This window comes from Urocampus carinirostris, chromosome 12 (assembly GCF_059441175.1).
Source record: "Urocampus carinirostris isolate Australia breed hairy pipefish chromosome 12, RoL_Ucar_1.0, whole genome shotgun sequence".
NCBI classification, from domain to species: domain Eukaryota; kingdom Metazoa; phylum Chordata; class Actinopteri; order Syngnathiformes; family Syngnathidae; genus Urocampus; species Urocampus carinirostris.
Genome location: NC_142360.1, coordinates 23,627,576 through 23,648,989, shown reverse-complemented (window position 1 = coordinate 23,648,989; position 21,414 = coordinate 23,627,576). Strand labels below are relative to the sequence as shown.

General features: G+C 38.1%; 1 protein-coding gene across 2 annotated transcripts; it reads left to right on the top strand.

Moving 5' to 3' along the window:
* Positions 1 to 5,016: 5,016 nt before the first annotated feature.
* tbxa2r (thromboxane A2 receptor) lies at positions 5,017 to 19,255 on the top strand. Of its 2 annotated transcripts, XM_088350389.1 has the most exons (4): positions 5,017 to 5,304; positions 11,762 to 12,640; positions 16,023 to 16,156; positions 18,054 to 18,232. In XM_088350389.1, the coding sequence occupies exons 2-4, from the start codon at positions 11,843 to 11,845 to the stop codon at positions 18,076 to 18,078; spliced, it is 957 nt and encodes a 318-aa protein (XP_088206515.1). In that variant the 5' UTR covers positions 5,017 to 5,304; positions 11,762 to 11,842; the 3' UTR covers positions 18,079 to 18,232. The 2 variants fall into 2 exon arrangements, with proteins under 2 accessions (XP_088206515.1, XP_088206513.1); XM_088350387.1 differs by lacking the exon at positions 16,023 to 16,156 and having other exon boundaries at positions 18,054 to 19,255.
* Positions 19,256 to 21,414: the final 2,159 nt, after the last annotated feature.

The following is a 21,414-nucleotide window of genomic DNA, read 5'->3' as shown; positions in this document are numbered from 1 at the left end:
CAGTAGCTCACCATATAGTAACAACGGTAAAGGAACCAATTTGCATTAAAAACGCTTTACAGTACTCGTTAATGAGAAAAGTAATTGGGTTCTTTTGTAACCCGTTAGTACCAACACTGTAGACAAGAGCTGGAGGACATAATGTGTGTTAAAAGCCAGGCTGATTGCATCTAATGCAGTGGAAATCACTCGAACCTTTTAAGGTGTGCTCTCAACTCAAAATAGATTTCCGGATGCGGCCAGACGGCAAACCACGGCTGTGATCGACGCCCAGAACAAGCAACTCCAGGAAAGGCAGACGCGCCGACGCTCGGATTTTTAATTGGGACATCATTAGGCCATAACAACAAAACAAGTAGTTCAATGATATCGACAAGGAGAACATAATAAAGTTGAAGCTGGGGTTTGATAATGGTTCGATAATGGATTTGAATTTGTTAAGTGTATTTGTTCATGGTTCTATCAACATTTAACACAGGGGTGGGCAAACCTTTTGTTTCACTGGTCGGAAAAATTGAGCAAAAGGGAAAAAGAACTGATTCGATTTCTTTTGTTTCTATCTATACAGTTTGCAATATGATTACCTCGTGTGCGGTTCCTTCTCAAGGTTTCTTCATTTTCCTCATGTTAAGGTTTGGGGTTTTTCCTTGCCCTCATGTAGGTTGTAGATCAGGGAATGGTGTAATATTAGGCTGTAGACTTCTTGTGATTAAATAAAATAAACATGACTTGACTTGGCAATACATGAGGAAAAAAGCTAGTGAAGGCGTTTACAAAAAACAATAAACATCCTTTCGAAATAGCAGCCATGATATGAGAAAATTTGAAACAAATCCACTCATGCAAAACAATTTAAAAAACGAGAAAAATAAAGATAAGTATTTTTACAGTAGCTGCAACAATATGAATTTATGAAAGAATCAGACTTCATACAGGTGCTTGAAATCCTAAAAAATGCTTGAACTTTATTGTTGTGTTTTCAAGAATTGAAAAGGACATGAATTTTGGGTGAGGTTCCTGTAAATGCTTGGAATTATTTCCAAGTTTCTCAACAAGTCTTCCTAAAAATGCTGCTTTCTGGTGGCTTTGCTTTTGGTATGAATGCATGTTCCTATAGAATCCACAAAGTTACATGTGGGGTTCGCCAAGGTTTAATTTTTGACCCAGTACTTTGTAATCTGTATATGCTTCCCCCTGCAGGATGTCATTAGGAGACACTGAGTCAACTTTCATAGTTTCGCTGATGAAACCCAGCTGTAAATTGCTGTGTCCCCTGATGAAACAAGTCCTATAGATGCCATTTTAAAATGCATTTCAGATATCAAGTCAGAGGATATCTTCCTACAGCTCAACCAGGACAAAACAGAGGTCTTACTCATTGGTCCTGAAAGTCAGAGAGAGAAACTTTTACCAAAACGACAAGATTTTAGATCTTTAGATTCCATAAAAAACGTAGACGTTATTTTCAACTCTGAGCTCAACTTTATTCCAAATGTCAAAAAGGTAACTAAAACTGTTTTTTATGATCTTGAGAATATGGCCAGAGTCCACCCATTTCTTTCTCAGGCAAACACGGAGTGATGCCTGCTTTCATATATTCTCGTTTAGATTAGTGTGATGCCATGCTCTCTGGTCTTCCCAAAAAGAGTATTGCTAACTTGCAGCTATTACAAAACTCAGCAACACTAGTGCTTACTGGGACCGGGGTGGAGGGATCACGTCACACCAGTTTTAAAATCATTGCATTGGCTCCCTGTGCATTTCAGGATCAATTTTGAAGTAGAGCGGGTCAGCAGCTTTAAGTACCTCAGTGTTCACATCGCTGAGGACGTCAAATGCACCCTCAACACCACACAGCTGGTCAGGAAAGCTCACCAGCGACTGCACTTCCTAAAGAGGCTGAGGAAGTTTGGAATGTCAAGCAAGATCCTCAGCAACTGCTGCATCGTGGAGAGCATCCTGACCAGCTGCATCACGGTTTGGTACAGCAGTATCACAGCCATGGACCGCAAACGCCAGCAAAGAGTGGTTAAGAACGCTCAAAGGATCACCAGCAATGTTCCCTCTAATTTTCCAGGGGTCTGAGTGTTCACACAAAGTTGGTGAGCAACGCTTGAAACAACAGTGAGCAACAGCAATCCCAAATGTGGCAACTAAGTCGTTATCAAACATGTCTAAAACTTGACATCAAGTTACATTTTGCTGAGTTTCCAGCGATGCAAAATTATTTTTCTCTTTTGAAAGGAATTGACTCATGTACTATTGCAAAGGTTGTACGGCCTACAAACGTTGTTTGTTCTTACAATTCTTTCACAAGATATCCATTTCTTTTTATTTCCTGATATATTTGGTCGCGAAATATTAACATTTTTGGGGGCTTATTTAGTCGGTTGTAAGATACAGAATTTTTGAGTGGAAGTACAATGATGGCAACAAGATTCATTTGATATAATTGGAAATTATTTGAATGTAACACAAACTTTTTCTTCTTTTTTCTGTGTTTTTTCCTACTTTTCTTTAAATTTCTTTAAAAAATAATCTCATTGTGTTTTTTTTCCGAGCTGTTACTTTTTTCTATTTGTTCTCTATTTACTTTTTTCCTGCATTTCTTTCTTTTCTTTTTTTCTGGCTTTTTTCTAAATGTTTCCTTCTTTTTTCTCTTCCTTTTGTTTCTTTTTTTCTCAGCTTTTCACTACTTTTTCATTGTGGTATTTTTTTCTTTTTTGTTCTGTTCCCCCCTTCCCTTAAGACATTTTGTGCATGATTTTACATAATATTTGGTCATGTTGGGATCAAAGAAGCAAAAACAACCTGAAGAGCCGTTGAGGAACCGAAAGAGCCGGTTCCTTTTAGTGAGCCGAGGCGGAGAAGCCGGTTCTTGACAAACTCTACTAACTTTACTCAACTTCGTTCTACTTCGACTCGACTTCAAAATACCGCATTTAGGACACAACATCGGGGGAACCTGTGTATTTTTACCTTCATGCACTGTAACTTTGACTTAAGTCGCTTCTTAATTAATAATTTTGAGCCCTCATTTTTGTGCACTGGCTAGATTTTCTTGTGCGCTGAGAATGTGCGAGCAGTGCGCAATTGCGCACACGCGCAGCTTAGAGGGAACACTGATGACCAGTACTCCACTGCCCTTTTTGCAGAGCATCTACCATTGCAGAGTCCACAGGAGGGCTGCTTCTATCATTAAGGTCCCCACCCACCCACAACACGGACTGTTTATACTCCTACACTTTGGACAGAGGTACAGGAGTGTGAAATGCAGGAAAACCCGTCTAAAGAACTATTTTTAACCCTCTGCTATCAGACTCTTAAACGGCTGCTGATCGAACAATACACCACAGAAACGTTCAGCACGCTACACACTTTCTTACACTACACACTTTAAACTGGACCATACTTGGACTATTCTTGCACCACAGTCACTTTCATCTGTGTTTTATCTTGTTTTTATCTTATTGCCTTAACTCCTCTTGAGTTAATCTTGTATTTTTGTATTTTTTATATTCGTAATATTCTTTTATGTATACATGTATATAGTTTCTTAGTTTATTACGCTGGCAACTGTGTGGAGAGCAAAGTAAGAATTTCATTGTGCAGGGAATAATTTTTCATTATTGTGCAGATGACAATAAACACTTTTCACTTTTCACTAGTTTTTAAATGTCTTAATGGTCTTGGGCCATCCTAACTGTCTGATTTGCTTGTATTATATCAGCTCTCGCGGTCCCTGAGGTCTTCTGGCAGCGGCTTGTTGACTGGTTCTGGGGTGAGGACCAAAACCTACAGTGAAGCAGCCACTTTGGTCCTCACTTACGGAACAGTCTGCTGGAGGACAGTAGGTCTGCAGGGGCCCTTGCTATTTTTAAGAGAAGGCTCAAGACCCACTTTTTTAATATGGCTTTTATTTGATCATTTTCATTTAGTTTTGATCTGTTTTAAGTAGTCATCTTTTACTGTTTCATACTTTCCTTTTTTTCATACTTGTATGTTTTGTTCTGCAGTTATTTTTATTTCTATTTTTCTACTCTATTTTAATATACAATAGTGTCTCCTCATTTGGGTTACCACACTGGTAGGGAGTGGTTCAATGGCTAAAAACCCTGAGGCCATCTGCTGCCATCCCTATCAGTGTGTATAAGCCACCCTCAGGTCCAATTCCTCACATGGTTGGTCTGTGCCTTGCCATAATCATATTTCATCTCTGTTACTATTTATTTTGTTTTTATTGTATTTCAACCTTTGAATGTATCTGTGTATGATGTGTTTTAGGTTGTTGGAAGAGGGGAGCGGGGATTTTTCTGTCTTGTTTTATGTTTTTGGCCTGAAAAGTGCTTTACAAATAAATTTGTTTTCATTTCTTTAATTTCTTCTTCCCCTGTGATTAACCACAGCTGGAATAAGTTTGTACGGCATTGTCCTATAAAGCACCATCATCCCTTACGGGTAGGCTCAAGAGGAGAGATGAAATATGATAGTGCTTGAAGACTGGCCTAAGTAGTATGTGCAATGTAACAATAGTGCAATGAAAAAGCACTCCAATGACATTTAGCAGCAACAAAATTCAAAAATAAGTCGATAAATAAGATATGAATACACATATTTCCATTCATGAGCAAGATATATATTTTTCACAGTCTTGTGCCCTTGTTTAGGGTGGTGATGGCCCTGGGGAAGAAACTGTCTGTGAGCATGTTACTCCTTGTTTTATGGGACCTGAAAAATATTCAAAACATAAAAAAACTGAAAATTGGGGGAGAGTTTTGGACAATGTTTCCAACTTAATACAAATTCGATATTTTTCTCACAGGTATTTGTATTTCATTGCTTATATAATCTGCTTTTGCCTATCAAAGAGGTATCCTTTTATGGGCGCACGGGTTAGACCATGACTTGTTGAAAATGAGACGAATGCCTTTTCCCCCCGTGGACCGTTTTTCTAAATGTCGTTTTAATGCTTTGAACATTTTCTGCCTTGGCTCTTCTAGTTTGTGTGTGCTGCAAAAGCCCTTCCCCTTTGTAGGGTGCGAAAGGAAGCATGGCTCGGAGGGAGATGATTATCGGAGCTGCAGGGAGTTGAGCGGCAACAAAGGAAAGAAGATGTCGAAGACGTCTTTTTGTTAAGTGTGCTGTGACACTACCTTTTTCAAATGTTTTTTTTTCACTTTTCTTTGACAGGACGTGCTCATTGAAAATGGTTCCCCGTCTCATGAGGCCATTGTCCTAGATCCATCACTCGTGATTGATGGCCTGGATGGAGAACTCAATGTCAACTTCTAAGCCCTTTTAATGGTAAGACAATAAAAATTGTTCCTAGCTAGTTGCTCACTTGATAAAAGATAGACATTGCACCGCAGGTTTATGTTATAAGAATAATGATGCCTGCAAGTTTCATACTTTTCTCCAAGTGCATAGACATAACAAGTAGAACTAAAGGCTTTTCATTTTCTTAAATAATTCGGACACAATAACTGTCAGTTTTACTTGACCACAGTTACTTTTACTCTTACATGGCAGTTGTTGGTTAATTTTAAGCCAAAAAATATACATTTTAAAAGACCAAATAAATATGGTCACTGTTTATCATCTAGGTATCAGATTGGCCCATTGACAGTTTATTTATAATAGTATTAATTCAAATTACTACATTTTAATTTTGGTGTTAATTCAGTTCAGTATGATATTCTCTGACAAAGTGAAAAAAATAATAAGGTACTTAGAAGTAAAGTAATTCATCTGAAACTTTAAGAGGGGATTTTCATCGTCCATTGAATGTTTTAAGTAATCACTTTGAGTAGTAGTTTGTTGTGAGAAAAGTGCTATACCTATAACTTTTAATTTAATGTTATATATTTATTTATTATAAACTTGTTCAAGCTAAAGCTAAAAGTTATGAAAAATGAAAGAGTTTCAGCTGCTTTAACTCTGGAGTTAAAGCTTAAAATCTGCCTTAATTATTGTGTTTAACCTTTCGGGTGAATGATATTCTAACTGATGCATGTCCGTCTGTCTGTCTGTCTGTTTTTAATTTTAGTGCGTTATTTCACGTGCTTTTCAGTTGAACTTAACTTTCGTAAACAATTTGCATTTTGTCATTTACGGCACATGCATATGTTGTTTAATAAGGTACTTTTTTAATTGTATATTTTATTATTGAATATGTTTGTCCTGAACTCTACGGCATAGTTTTAGTTGACTGTACCCAGTGTTTTTCAGCGAATTCACTTTTGTGTTTTTTTTGACCTACATCTAACATCTGTTCCATCAGCTACATCTGTAAACCATATTCTAGTTAAAGCAAGCCCTTTTAAGATAAAATGAAATGTTCTAATAAGACATAATAGAATCAGTGTCCTCGCAGTTTATTGTACCGTAATTTATAAAAACTTTTTTATTTTTTTTATTCTGCATTTTAACACATGACATGTCAAGTCAGGTTTATTTGCATAGCCCGTAATCTTAAAAAGTTTTAAAGGGCTGCACCATGTTTTACATGTAAAATGTATTGAGTTGAACAAGTAATTAGATAGGTGGCATCTGATGAGTTTGTGTACGCTTGTTCGTACTACTTAATAGAGGTTTAAGTATGCGATTTTAAAATGAGTATAATGTCAGTATAGCACAGACTCAAATCTGTATTATAATTATCTTTATAGTCATTGATAACAATGTAGTGAACATTGTTTATAACGAGATTAGACTTGGTACTCCAGAATAAAAAAATGAAAGCCTTAAAAGAGAGGAATAAGATTTTAAACAGAATGTTTGCATGGATGGGCAAATATTTACAAGGTAGTGCTCATAGAATGACTTTAGCAACATATTTCAAAAATAAGAGTCAAGAAAAAAAAATATGAATAAACATTTTTTCATACATGGGCAAGACACATATCTATTTTACCGTCAGCTGTTCTTGTTTAGACTGGGAAGAAACTGTAACTGAGGCTGTTTTTGACCTGGTGACCGGGAATATATATTGTTGTTGGCTCTGAATTAGAATTAGAAATGTCTTTATCTCCATTGATAACAATGCAGTAAACATTGTTGGCAACAAGCATAGACATGGCACTTATGGATAAATACATAATAAAGATATGAGAGCGAAAAAATACAAAGAAAGTCAGGATAAATAGGATACCGGCCTAAGTTATAACTGCAATGTATCAATAGTGCAACAAAAACAGTGCAATAATGTTTAGCAATAACACAATTCCGTAACAAAGAATGACAGAATAAATAGGAAAAATATTTACATGGTAGTGCATGGAGACTGGTCTAAGTTGTAAGTGCATCGTAACAATAATTTAATGAAAGGTATATGAGGTACCATGAGTCCTCCAAACTGGACAGAAAGCAGGCGATGATTTTCTGGACTGTGTTGATGAATCTCTGTAAGATCATTCTGCCTAGCACACCATGATGGCGAAAGCCGGAATGCTCTTTACTGTAACACGTGATTTGGGTGGTTTCCTGTTGCTTTCAATAGGAAACAATTTGCATGTCTTCTCGGAGCTAAAATGAATACGACACGGTGACAAATGGATTTGAAGCTAACAGCCACTTTTGTTTAATGGCACACTTAAAAGCCAAGCATCGTCTGTCTAGTGTTTGACTGGAGAAGGTTTTTTGTTTGTATACACCACAATTTTAAGTTTTACGAATGAACTTCCTCACACTTACAGTCAACACACTACCAGTCGATTAAAGATAGACTAAAAGTAAAAAAATCAAGAGTAAACACGAAATAAGTGGAGATTGGTCTCTCAAATTTCATTCAAGAAAGGCTAGAGCCAGAAGAGTCCAGGCCATTTGTAATTTTGGGAGTTTCCCAAATGGTTGGTCCATCCCTGACAAATGTAAAATGTGGTTAGGGATGATAACCGGTTTGTTGTAACCCACCTCAGCAGCTGCAGGGCAACAGTTCAAAACAGGTGGGAAGAAGGATATGAGCTGTCCATGCAAATGTTTCTAGCTCTGCTGAGGCAATAGAATTTTGAAAGAATCCTTCTGGAAGGGGAAGGAACTATAAATGACCCTCTGAAGGCAGATAGGGAGGGTCAGTTACTTTGTGTTTGTGCCTCCTGAGCAGATGTAGGTAGAAACTAGTTACATTTACTCCGTTACATTTACTTGAGTAAGTTTTGGGACATTTTGTACTTCTATTTTTAAATCACTATACTTTCTACTTTTAACTGAGTAGATTTGTGAAAGAAGACAGTGTACTCTTACTCTGCTACATTAAGCGACGTTGAAGCGTTACTTAAATCCTTTTCACATAATTACGCCTATGTCTTTTTGTGCTAATCTGACTTTTTGCACTACTGGCAGTTCTTTATAGCTTGCCACTCCTTGCACATTTGCTCTCTGCACTATTGTACTTACAGCGTTATTGTTACAGTGTTAATGTTACTGTTTACCTGACTTGTTAACCTGACTGCCCATTTTGCACATCTGGTTAGCTACTCCTCTTGCACTATCGCCACTATGGTAAAATACTATACATAGCCATAATACAATACAACTTTTACTTATATCTGTACATTCAAGAAAACTGTGCGGGTCAGATGTATCGACATTTCGTTCTGTATACACGTGTACTAGAATGACAATAAAGTAGATCTGAATCTGAATCTGAATCTGAATATAGATAGAAACTTCAAAAAAACAAAACTTCACATAACAAAGAGTCTTTAATATGTCATAAAAGCAAAATGAGGCAACGTCATGGCCACAAAGTTTGTACTTCAACAAACATATGACAGTTATAAGTGACGCAATCCATATTTTACAAAGTGATACCCAAAATTTCGGGAAGGAAATAGTTTTTCCCCAGTGATTTAGATAGATAGATAGATAGATAGATAGATACTTTGTTCATCCCCGAAGGGAAATTCACATTTCCAGCAGCATCCCTGAGCTGAGAACAATCGAGAACAATCGAAAATAACACGGGAGCTGCTGGAGTGGCTGCCATTCGTGACGGCGCCGGAAGAAAAGATTCAATTTGAATCATTTACAAACAAACAAACAATTGAATCATGTACAAACAAACAAACAAAATATTCATTTTTCAATAAGTTTAGTGTTAATAAAATATTTCTGATACTGATATAACCAGATAAAACTAATTTTAAGTTACCTGTCCAAATGAATGTTGTGCCATCTCACCTTTTCCACTCTCTCTCCTGCAGTTGACTTGCTGCTGCTCGCTCCTGAAACTAATACTTACCTCTTTGTGTATTGCCTGCATACTCTTGTTACTACAAGGTGCTTTCCTGCGTTAATCCGTAATTATTAAATGCAGATTACGAATTACATTGTCCTCGGTTCCTGAACATTCCTACTTCAATCTGCAAACAAGGTATAGCATTATCAAGGATTTTTAGCACCCGTACGAACCCTAACTAAAAGAATGCGATGAAAGTATGCTCGTAAAGTCATTAGGTGCAGCGTGTATTTAGGATTTAGTATCAGTATTGTAACAAGCCTTGGTGGTTAAGGGATCCGTGAACAGTAAACCTAATGCGCAATGTATATAGCTGTAGCCTCACATATCCCATCCCAGCCATCTTCAAGGCAGTGGGTATGGGACAACCTGAACTTGTTGCCACCTCGTTGCAGGGGACACAGAGACATACAACTATGCAAAGGCTTATTCATACCTAGGGACGATTTGGAATCGCCAATTGACCTGACATGCATGTCTTTGGAATGTGGGAGAAAACCGGAGTGCCCATAGGAAACCCACGCAGGCAGGAGGAGAACATGCAAACTCCGCATGGGGAAGCTGGACTTGAACCCTGTGTGCTAACCACCCAGCTGCCATCCTGCCCTAGTCTTACATTTATATATATTTTTTAATCCACAGAGGGTTCACCCAAAATAAAAGTATTTAAAGTATGGACTTGGATGATTTGATAATCTTATTGAATTGTTTTGGGCTTTTTTTAATCAATGAATAAGACGTTGCTTCAGTTACTCAGTACTTGAGTATTTTTTTTAACCAAGTACTTTTTTTACTTTTTATTTGGTTGACTACTTTTTACTTCCACTTGGGTAATATAACCGTACTTTTATATGGCATATGTAAAATAAATTTCTTGACCAATGAGTATCTAGAAAATGCAGGTTTATATAGTAGCTCGTGTGTTTTTGCTTATGATTCAAATTCATATTGTTGGGTTTTAGATCAGGAGATGATGTCATAATAGTCTGCAGTCTGTAATAGTCTGTGGTACGTGCAGCCCTTTGAGACTTCTTGTGATAAAGGGCTATTCAAATAAACATGACTTGACTGACTTGACTTTTACCTGAGTAGAAATTGTGGCTACTCCACCCACCTATTCTCCTGATCGTATTCAGCTGCTGAAGGCCTTTTTACACTTCAAAATATCTTTAGAGCTTGTTGCTACCTGAAGCCCAAAATTTTCTTCTTTGTTTTCCAAAATGGATGATCAAGTGGCCTTTTGTTTCTTCCTTAACATTGTCAAGGTGATCATTCCGAAATTATTTTAAAGGCGATATCCAAAACAAACACAGCTTTTATTTAAGTGCCTTATTTAAGGACATCCACCTATCGATATGGAATATAATCATTTTACAAAAACAATGTTTATTTTGTGTTTAATACATGAGAAGTCATCAGTGTAGAGATAATAGTCTGACTGTATTTCCCCTCAGTGGCTGAGTCATCACTTAAATGTTTCCTGTTGGTTTTGAAATCATGGTCAAGATTTAATTCTCCATAAGTGTTTGGGTGTCCAGTGCAATAACATCAAAACCATTTTATGTAATTTCATCAAACTGATGATCCCGAGTCATCTGATGAGAATACAGTTATAATGATTTGTAATGAGGCTGATGATGTATCTATGACAGCCGTTACATTTATATTTATATATATATATATATATATATATATATATATATATATATATATATATATATATATATATATATATATATATTATATATATATATATATATAGAGAGAGAGAGAGAGAGAGAGAGAGAGAGAGAGAGAGAGAGAGAGAGAGAGAGAGATATAAAGCCGTTTCTTACTTTCACCATTTTTATGCTCCACTGACAAATATCAATTAAAGAAATACCCTGCATGACGTCCAGCACTTCCCCCAGCCTCCTTTCCTCGAACCTAATTTTCTTCCATCCTGAACAGGTCTGATAAAAGAAAGATAAAAGCTGATAAGCTCAATGGAAAATAAAACTCACAGGCTCTTTGAACTTTGTTGGGAATTGTTAAAACATACTTAATAGAAAAAATATTCAACCCCACCTTTAATGTTTTAAATTAAATGAGGTAAAACTTTAACTTTTTAACTCTTAAGTTGAAGTTCTCAAGCTGTGACTTTTGTGTAAACCTTTAAAATCATTCACTATCAGGTTTACATTTCTAAGATTCCTGAACCTGAGCTAAACCTTCAAATAGGGTTTCACTCTGGAGATAAAGCTCATAAATCGTCCGAAGTACTTTGTTAAAGTTTCCAAGTTGCCTTAACTTTTAGGTTAAAACTTCAGTGATACTGTATATTACCTCTCTATTTGAAGCTTCTCAGCTGCTTTATATATTGAGTTAAAGCTTTAAGGATGTTTTAAATCTAAATGCAAAGCATCTATATAATATATAAAGTGTTAGACCTGAATCAATACTTGAACTTAACACAGATATATAGTTGGTCAATGAACCTCTGCGTGTACACAACGAATGAGTGATTTTTCTTTTCTCTTGAAGGTTGAAGACCCATACTCCTTGCTGTGATATTGCTCAACCAAATCTGAAGTGGAGCCCCACTGCCCAACTCATCCAGACACCATGAACACCACGACCTTATCACCTTCCAATGACACTCCTTTGTGTTACACTATCAACAACCCCCCATTCAAGTTTGTGCCCACCATTGCGTCGGCCTACTTCTCCTCCATCTTCAGCGTACTGGGAATCACCTCCAACCTGGTCGCCTTTGTGGTTCTCATCAAGTCCTTCCAGCGGACTCACAGCAGCTCCCGTTCATCGTTCCTCATATTCCTGGGTGGCCTCGTGGCCACAGACTTCATGGGGTTGGTGGTCACGGGCACTATTGTGGTCTCCTTCCATGTGACACACTTCAATTGGCGCACCTTAGACCCCCAGTGTCATTTCTGTAACTTCATGGGGATGTCCATGGTTTTCTATGGACTGTGCCCGCTTCTCCTGGGTGCCACCATGGCATTGGAGCGCTTCATTGGTATCACCCGTCCGTTTGCCCGCTCTGTCGCCATGCCCAAGGGGCGAACGGTCTTCATGCTAATGTTGGTGTGGTCGATTGCCGGCTGCATTGCCTTGTTGCCTCTGGCAGGGGTCGGAAGCTACCACATGCAGATGCCGGGCTCCTGGTGCTTTTTCAACATTAGCTCTGTGGGCAATGACCTGACCTTTTCCGTGCTCTTTTCCGCCGTGGGTTTGACATGCCTGGCGGTGTCCTTTGTGTTAAACACCATCAGTGTTGTGACGCTGATCAAGGTGTGCTGCGGGCAGGATAAGATGCAACGACCCCGAGATCAGGAAGTGGAAATGATGGTGCAGCTCATCCTGATCATGGTTATTGCTTCAATCTGCTGGTGCCCAATGCTGGTATGTACATAATTATTTTGCACAGTTATGAAAAGCAACCTTCATGGTTCAATAGCTTTAATTTTTCAGGAGGGCAACATTGAGGAAATGACAATTGGTAACAACGAAAGCTTATGTGACAATGTAAATGAAATGTAATGTAAATGATACATTGACTTTGCTATCCAAACCGTTTGCAATAAGAGGTGGAACACCACAATTTCCCTTTACAACAATACAAAAAAAAATCAAAACATTATACAATTAAACCCCTGGCAACATAGGTACACCTTTAAGTCCCATTTGTTAATATTTTATACCACCATTATCTTTGCCTTTAACGCTTTAATGAATTAAAAGCCTTTATAAAAGTCTCAGTTTACTCTTTGCTCAAATTCACCAAAATAAGAAGCTCACAGAGAAAATGCCTTAATTGTCAAAATTTTACTCACTATTATTTTCTATTTTCATCCTTAATAGTGTAACACAATGAAACCCTGTATAAGAATCCCTATTTTTTACTTCTTATCAGCCTAATATACAGTCATCAAAGACTGAACCTTTGACTAAAAAACTGAGCCCTCAGTGAAAGTGCCTGATAATCAAAACTTTGTTTGGTACCATAATTACCCATCTCCATTTAGATAGATAGATAGATAGATACTTTGTTCATCCCCGAAGGGAAATTCACATTTCCAGCAGCATCCCTGAGCTGAGAACAAACAATCGAGAACAATCGAAAATAACACGGGAGCTGCTGGAGTGGCTGCCATTCGTGACGGCGCCGGAAGAAACGATTCAATTTGAATCATGTACAAACAAACAAACAAAATATTTATGTTTCAATAAGTGGAAAATGGGGGGAAAATAATTTCTCATACTGAAATAACCAGGTAAAACTAATTTTAAGTTACCTGTCCAAATGAATGTTGTGCCATCTCACCTTTCCCACTCTCTCTCCTGCAGTTGACTTGCTATTTAAACACTATTGATAGCTTAACACAATGAAAGCCACACTTTCAAGTGTGACAATTGTTCCCTCAAAATAATAAAAATAAAGAAATTTCAGCTAACCCCCTGGCAGAAAAGTGAGTCCACCCCAATGTGAAAATATCTGTTTATCAATATTTTGTACAACCACCATAATTCTTCATCTCTTTTAGCACTTTGTCAGGATAAAAGCCTCTAAAATGAATATTAAGTTATTTGTTTGGATAAGAAAACACAAAAATAATACCTAAATCATTAGCAACAAAAGTGAATCATTGCCTTTTTTTTTTAAAATCATTATTTCGTTATTTCCTCATTTTCTCCTGGGAACTCATGGGAGGGTGCATCATGTGTATTTGTGCTCTTCAGAATATATTTTAATAGAACTTAGGCCATTGCCGCATATTTTCGACTCCTAGCTGGCTCAAGTATTCAGGTAAACCGAAGAGGTGGTTGGCAGATGTAGCAGTGTGACATTCCCAGTGTCCTGAAAAGGCAAAAAAATATATATATATATTTTTTTTTAAAAACTGCTCTAAATAACTGGACGGTAGAGATGGTGGGTCTGGCACCGACATGAAAGCTTATGTGTCACGCCCGGAAGAAACAGGGGACCAAAATGCGTAATAGAAACAAAACTCTTTATTATAAAATCGGGGGAATCCGGGAGAGCGAGGTAAACAGTAATCTGGACAGGTAGAACAGGAAGCCCTCGCGGCCGGTGACACGTGGCGAGGCGGACAGCCAGGGCCGGAGAGCAGAGCGTTATCGTGGATCGGAGCAACTCGGATACCCGGGACAGGAATACAAAGCGTGGTCAGGGATCGGAAGCAGGTCAGGGAACCGGAGACGATCGGGAAGCCAGGGACAGGGAATCGTTAGCAGGAATCAGGGGAAGGAATCAGGCAGAAAGACAAGGTGGGCAGGCAGGTCACAGGATGCAGGAACAGGTGGGGATCAAAACGGGAACCAGAGTCAAAAGTGCTTGCCTTGCATGTGCTGAGGTTTGCCGACGGACTGACAAAGAGTGACCAGAAAGGAAGCACTCAAATAGGGAGAGGGAAATTAGGAAACGAGTGGCAGCTGGGGCTGAAGGAGTGAGCGCAGGTGAGGGCAATGAGCAGGCTACTGACAGGATCCTGATATTATGTTTTTCACAATTCTGACAGCCACCATAGGGCTTTTTCCGGTATGCCAGTTCATGTTCTTTCACCCCAGGCATATTATAACAAAGGTCAGTTCCAATCAAAAGAAACTAAAAAAAATAATAAGAATGAGATCAGCAGAGGCAGCATGTCCACCACAGGCACCAGTATCGAATTGTGGTATTTGCTGGTTTGGTGGAAGAGCCTACTATGCAGGAAACTCACATCAAAAGGGTGCAAAGTGGTCTTCTGGGGCCTGACGGGGCGAGACACGCCCCCAATTAACCCCCCGAGGATGACCAGCTACCCCCAGCCCAACACTGTAGGATGGAACCCAGCCCCATTTCACCATACCCTGTTCCTCTCTTCTGTGTGCTTTATGTGGCTTTCCAGAAACATATACTTAAACTACATTTGGATGGATACAAGTGTTGGAGTCAGCATATGTGTACTGTAGCATTTTAGCTGTGGTGGCAGAATATAAAACGAAAATGTCCTGAAGAAATCACACTGTACACCTGATTTTTTTTAATGAGTAAGCTAGAGTTTATGTGTAAAAATAGTACATAGATGTATTTTGAAACCAGAAAAACAGGAGAGTTAAGAAAGGCAGCGGCAAAGAAGAAGTGTTATGGTTAAACCATTTGTCATGTATCCAGAAAAAGGCAAATGTGCAACTGAGCACCGTGAAGACTTTCCTGTTGCCTATAAAAGGACACATGACATAAACCTGCAGATAAGAAAACAGCATATTTCAGGAGATGTTTCCTCTCTGGATCATCTCAATATCAGACATGAAGATTCACAGACTAGCTTTTAGCCACTCTAAGTAGCAACAGCATTATGGTGTCACGCGAAAACGGTATGTCAGGCATCCTGACCCTTATTACGCGTTGAAATCGGCTTTTTCCTTTTTTGCACTGCCATCGCGAAGCATGATACCATCCTTGGAGATTTTACTCAGCTTCCCCTCCACACGCTCTATTGCTTCTCAGCAATGCAACATCCTCGTGATCTGAAATAAAAGCCAGCAGATCGGGTTCGAGACTTTAAAGCTTGAAATATCGTCTCTGGTGTGCAATGAAGCCGTGTCATATCTTCCTTCAACCATGAGAGTTGCCCAAGTCTCATTCTGTAGATAAATATGAAGATAACTCCATATTTGTTTAACCACAACATACAATACGGGTGAGATGTTTATAGGCCCATTAAATGCAATATTTGTTCTGCAACCCTCTCTAACCTTGGTTGTGTAATACCTTGCGCAGATTTATGTTCTGGGGAACGCTTGGACTGCGGACGGCGTAAACCATGAAAGTGTTTTGTTGTACATTCGCTTGGCCACCTGCAATCAGATATTTGACCCCTGGATATACATCATGTGTCATGTTTCTCGAATGAGGCGAGTGGAACGGGAATGCCAAGTGATTAATATGACATTTTACCGTCTCGTCTTGAATGATGTCATTCATTTTGCAACGCGGCCGTGATATTTCTACTGTTTTTTAATATTCTGTCGCTTGTGCTTAGCATGTTTCATCTAGCTGTCTTTTAACATCTGGCGAGCATGTGTATGCTAGCATTCCTGAGCCCAGCTAACATAACCTCAATTTTTATTACTGCTTATATTCGAGTATTGATTAACAATTTTTTCATGGATTTGACATACAAGCCACTTCAAAATTGCCTTGTATTTTTTCTATTCCAACATAACAGTTTCAATTGATTGATTTATTGATTGATTGATTGATTGATGAATTGACTGACATTTTTATTTTTTTTCTCTGTTCATCGAATACAAGGTTACAATAAACTAAAAATCAACCACTTAAAAAAAAAACTGAAGGAAAAATGGGTTAATAGTAAAAAGCCGGTTCTTGGCTCGTACTTGAAAATGTAAACCAGTGGTCACCAACCATTTTTAAAGATGAGAGCTACTTTTTGTTATTGATTGGCACAAAGGGCTACCATTTTGAAACACTATTTTAAAATAAAAACGTATTTTTTTTTACTATGTATTTGTTATTACTAGGTCGTAATTGTTGGAAGTTAAGTCAACCAACAAAAAAGTATCATGTCAGCTTTAAGTTTAAGCTTTAGTAGACATTCAAAATAAGGCGAGAAGACATCAATGGATTTTGAACTTTTGAACAGGAGTGGAGCTTTCAGAAAGTTCTAATCCTTTTTAAAGCCCGCCTGTGAGTACCCTCTTTTTATTAAATGGTCAAGGTTACAAAATAACAAAACAGATCAGCCCTAAACAGCGTAAATTTCATCGAACAGCAACACAATTGGCTGATAGCGAGAAATGGGGCAATAGTCAAAACAACACACAGCACCAAGTCAAAATAAGGAACTGAGATCCCCTGAAATCTCCTTTTTACCTGTCCAAAAGTAAACCCTCGATGTGCCAATGTGTAACCAAATGGTGGTTACAGGTTACTGAACAATATTTTTGAGAGTGCTTCAAGATCAGAAAGAGCCAGAGTAAGGACAAGTCACAGCAGCTTAGTCGACTAGCTAAAGTATTCTATCTAGTATCTCAGAGGCCTGATCTAACAGTTAGAAATCAAATTACCCCCACCTAAATAAATACAATGACCCATCAATGTCGAGTTATTTTCATAACCTTTGAGAGAAATACTCAGGTGATCTTAGGGGGCACCATGTTGGAGAACCCTGGTCTAAATACTTTTCCAGATAATCACATCATGAAACTAAATTATAATTAAAAATAACATGTCTCAATATGAAGTCAGATAATTAATGTAAGGTTACAATGTCTGATTCAGTATAATCACACGCAAAATTAGACTTCAACACTTTTGATATATAACCATAGATTCACACTTTTGTTGAAACAATGGGTCAGAAAACAAAACAATTAGCCAAAAAAAAAGAATTTTAAAATGCCTTAGGTCTTGCGTTCTTCGTTGTTTTTCAAAAAACATACCCTAAAAATGTTAGGTGACTATGTTAGGGAGGTGTCGGTGTAGTAGTATAACTGGGTGGGCAAACTTTTTAAGACACGGGCCAGATTGGGGTAAAAAAATATTGTTAGTAATATCTTATCCCCCCCAATTTTTTGTTTTTTTTTGTTTCATGTCATCAATAGTTTTGATACGGATTTAATCACTGTAACAAAATGCAATAAAATTATTGTTTAAAACGAATCTCACTAATTCACTAAACTAATTCGCTAAGTTTATAATTACCGCAAGTATGTTTTATTCGGTTGAATTTTTATCGTATTGCATTGATGAATGCTAATTCTTTTTGTGTGCTCCTTCCCGTGCCAGGTCTTTATTGCGCAAACTGTGCTGAGCGGACGTCCTGTCCAGATCATTTACCTTCTTCTGTGGCTGCGTTTCGCCTCCTGGAACCAAATCCTGGACCCTTGGGTGTACATCCTTTTCCGTAGGGCGGTTTTACAGAGAGTCTACCCTCGAATGGACTGGTCCCGCTGGTCCACTTTGAACCAGTCATTCAGGAGCACCGTTAACAGGTTAACGCATTCTTCGTCACTCGGAAGGCCCCTCGGCTCGGAGGAAATGGGACAGATCGAAAAATTAAACCAAACACCAGAACGTCACTTCAATTGTGACCGTTTGTTTTAAAGCAGGGCTTACAACAGTACCGATAGGCAAATGAAGCTTTGTGAAGCACATGCCTTGATGTGAAGATGCAGTGAAAATGTAATCAAGCTCTGTAGCATCTAACCAAGTGGAAAGAAAGTATTTTATTATAAATATAATTATTTTGTCATCCTTAGACCACAGGCCTGAGCTGGCTCACAAGCAGTAAAATTTCAAGAAGAGTTGGCTAGTGAGCCCAAATAAAGCGGAAATCACTGAGAAAATCATCCAAATGCAAAACCATGCCAATGTATTTGAGTTAATTGCACTCCCATACCATCCTTAGTTTTTTATAAACTTGGGGTTAATCATGTTTCTTTTAATAAATGCTCTTGTTGGATGGAAGGTAAATCCAACATGTATACTACTGAAAAAAACTTTGTAATGCGTATTTTTAACATGTGGAATATATGTGATATACCTGTAGTCTAATTAATAGTGGTATGCTTACCTCGACATTTCATTTTTACATGGACGCTCAACTTTGCTTCGTCCGTTAGCTCTTTCACCTGTTATTTGTTTTTAAACATGTACAATATCCTCTCCACATACAGTATATTTTTTTGTTCCCTGATCAAGCTCGTATCAAGAATTTCTCGAATCTTCAGTTTTCCCCGTAACAGAACGCTGCAAACCAACTGACCCGTTCCTGGCCTACCAAATGTACCCAAGTTTGTCCTAAATAGCAGTAAAACACATCTTCTTGATCACAAAAATATGTTCAAATAGTATTTAAACACTTGCCCTGTGACTGCCTGGCAACCAGTTCAGGGTGTCCCCTGCCCACTGCCCGAAGATAGCTGGGATGGGTTCCAGCACCCCAGAGACCCTACTGAGGATAATCGGTGCAGATAATGGATGGATGATTATTATCATTAATTATTATTATTATGAATAGTAATTGAACACCAAAACACTGTATTACGATAAATAAGATGTTATATGATGATAACTGTAGAGGACTACACTGCCAAGGGTTCATTTACCCTAACCCTTCCCAACTCTGCCAACACATCAAAAGACCCACAATTCATTCACAGGACCTTTCCTTTTTCTTTTTTTTCTAAAGTACACACAAGAACACGCACACCAGTGCCCTTTCATTGACAGTAAGTGACCAGACTCTCCAGCTGTATAATAACGTTTTGAACCCCCAGTGTTTATTTGTAATACCGAGGATAATGATTTACATATGTGTATTATGTTTCATACCAGAGATTCATTTAATTGCGTGTCTGAATGAAATTTTGCCTAATATCAATCAATCAACCAATTGGAGAAATTTATTTTGAAAAGCATCAACAGGAACCCCAACCGATCACAGGACATGACTCCGGTAACTGGTGACATCATCTGCATCTAAGTACTTCCAATCGCTGCAAAAGTTCTTCTATCTCCCCTTCCCACTCCTTAGCACTTGGTCTCCCATGGTAGTTAGAAATGCATGTAAAAATGTTCTTTGTTCTTTCCTTTGTTTTTTTTTTCTCCTTGTAAATAAATAGTAGTTTGGTTACAATCAAACCATGTTGTGTTATTTATTTGTGTGTACATATTCTTTTATTTGGACTAATCAATTATTATCAATATCAAAAAAACTACAAAATCAATAATTTCAAAGAAAATAAAATATGTTGGAGGATTGCCTCACTTATGATAAATACTACGGTGACAAAAAGAGGCTATTGTTGGAACTAATTTGGTTGGAAATCGTGAGCACCGCCTGCTGGGCGTATTGGTAACCGACGAATTAGATTGTAAACCAAATGAATATAAGTAAAAGCAATTATCCCGACAGCCAAAATAAAATGTGATTTCATCATGAGCAATGGCTATTAAGGAAGTCGGTAGTTGCTAAGGGAGGTGTATGGGTGATAGTGATGGAGTGGGGTGAGAGTTGTGGGAGGAGTAAGGGAGCACAAGGGATCAATATAAAAAAAACACAACACAAGAGTGCGGGGTCAGGTATGAATGGCGGATAACGCACAGAAGAGCTAACTGACATGAACTGATGCTGGTGGTGAGAGGTTGCGAGTGGTAGCGTCTGGAAACTTTCGTAACTTGGGTTTTCCAAGTTCCCCGAAACGACATCTTGTATCTCAAATTTCTTGTACTCAGAGTAGCTCTTATGTAGGCCGGCCACTCTACTGTAAAAATGGAATATTGATGGACATACTGTGTATTTAATTTCAGCCTATTCATCCTGGGAGGGGGATTACCTCATGTGCGGTCCCTTCTCAGGGTTTCTTCATTTTCCTCATGTTGAGGTTTTTGAGTTTTTCCTTGCCCTCATGTAGGTTTTAGATCGGGGGATGGTGTAATAATAGTCTGTGGTTTGCAATAATCTGGTCTGTGCAGCCCTTTGAGACTATTTGTGATGAAGGGCTATACAAATAAACATGACTTGATTTGACATTCTAAGCAGATTGAACCAAACTAAATAAAATATAGCTTAATTCTTGTGAAGAGTACACATTTTTAATGTGCCATTGGGAAATTTATAATGTTTTCCTAGTTTTCACAATATTAACCTATGAGCTTTGAAAGCCTTTTGACAAGTTCGAGTAAATTACTAACTAAGGGCAATTTATCGTCCCTGAGACGTTTTGTCCTTCTGTGTTTCAAAAAACAAACATACTTGTCTAAAGGGATTTATTCTTCATTTAACATTAAATGTGTCATACATTGCCAAGAATGCAGTAGTGTACAACGTGCAAAAGTCAAACATTACCATCAGCCCAAATACTACAATGCAGATCTGGATAAATCTGCATAAATAATGTGACTTTTCAATAAATGAAGTTGTTGCATCCTATTATCCCGTAACACACAACATCAATAATTTTGTTGTTTGACTTTTGCCTTAGTGCAAAATCAATACTTTCAAAAGAAACACAGCTTGGCTGTTTCTTCCTCCCTGGGGCTATGATTCTGGAGAAAAACAGAAAAAAGATTCCAGAGAAATTCACTGCAGCTGTGTAGCTTTGGCTTTCCTGATTTCGATCAACAGCAGTTTTTCCTGTCACAG

Coding starts and splice junctions, on each gene's coding strand:
- tbxa2r (XM_088350387.1), top strand. CDS start 11,843: ATGAACACCACGACCTTATCACCTTCCAATGACACTCCTTTGTGTTAC. Junction 12,641..18,053: donor TCTGCTGGTGCCCAATGCTG/GTATGTACATAA, acceptor TTCCCGTGCCAG/GTCTTTATTGCGCAAACTGT.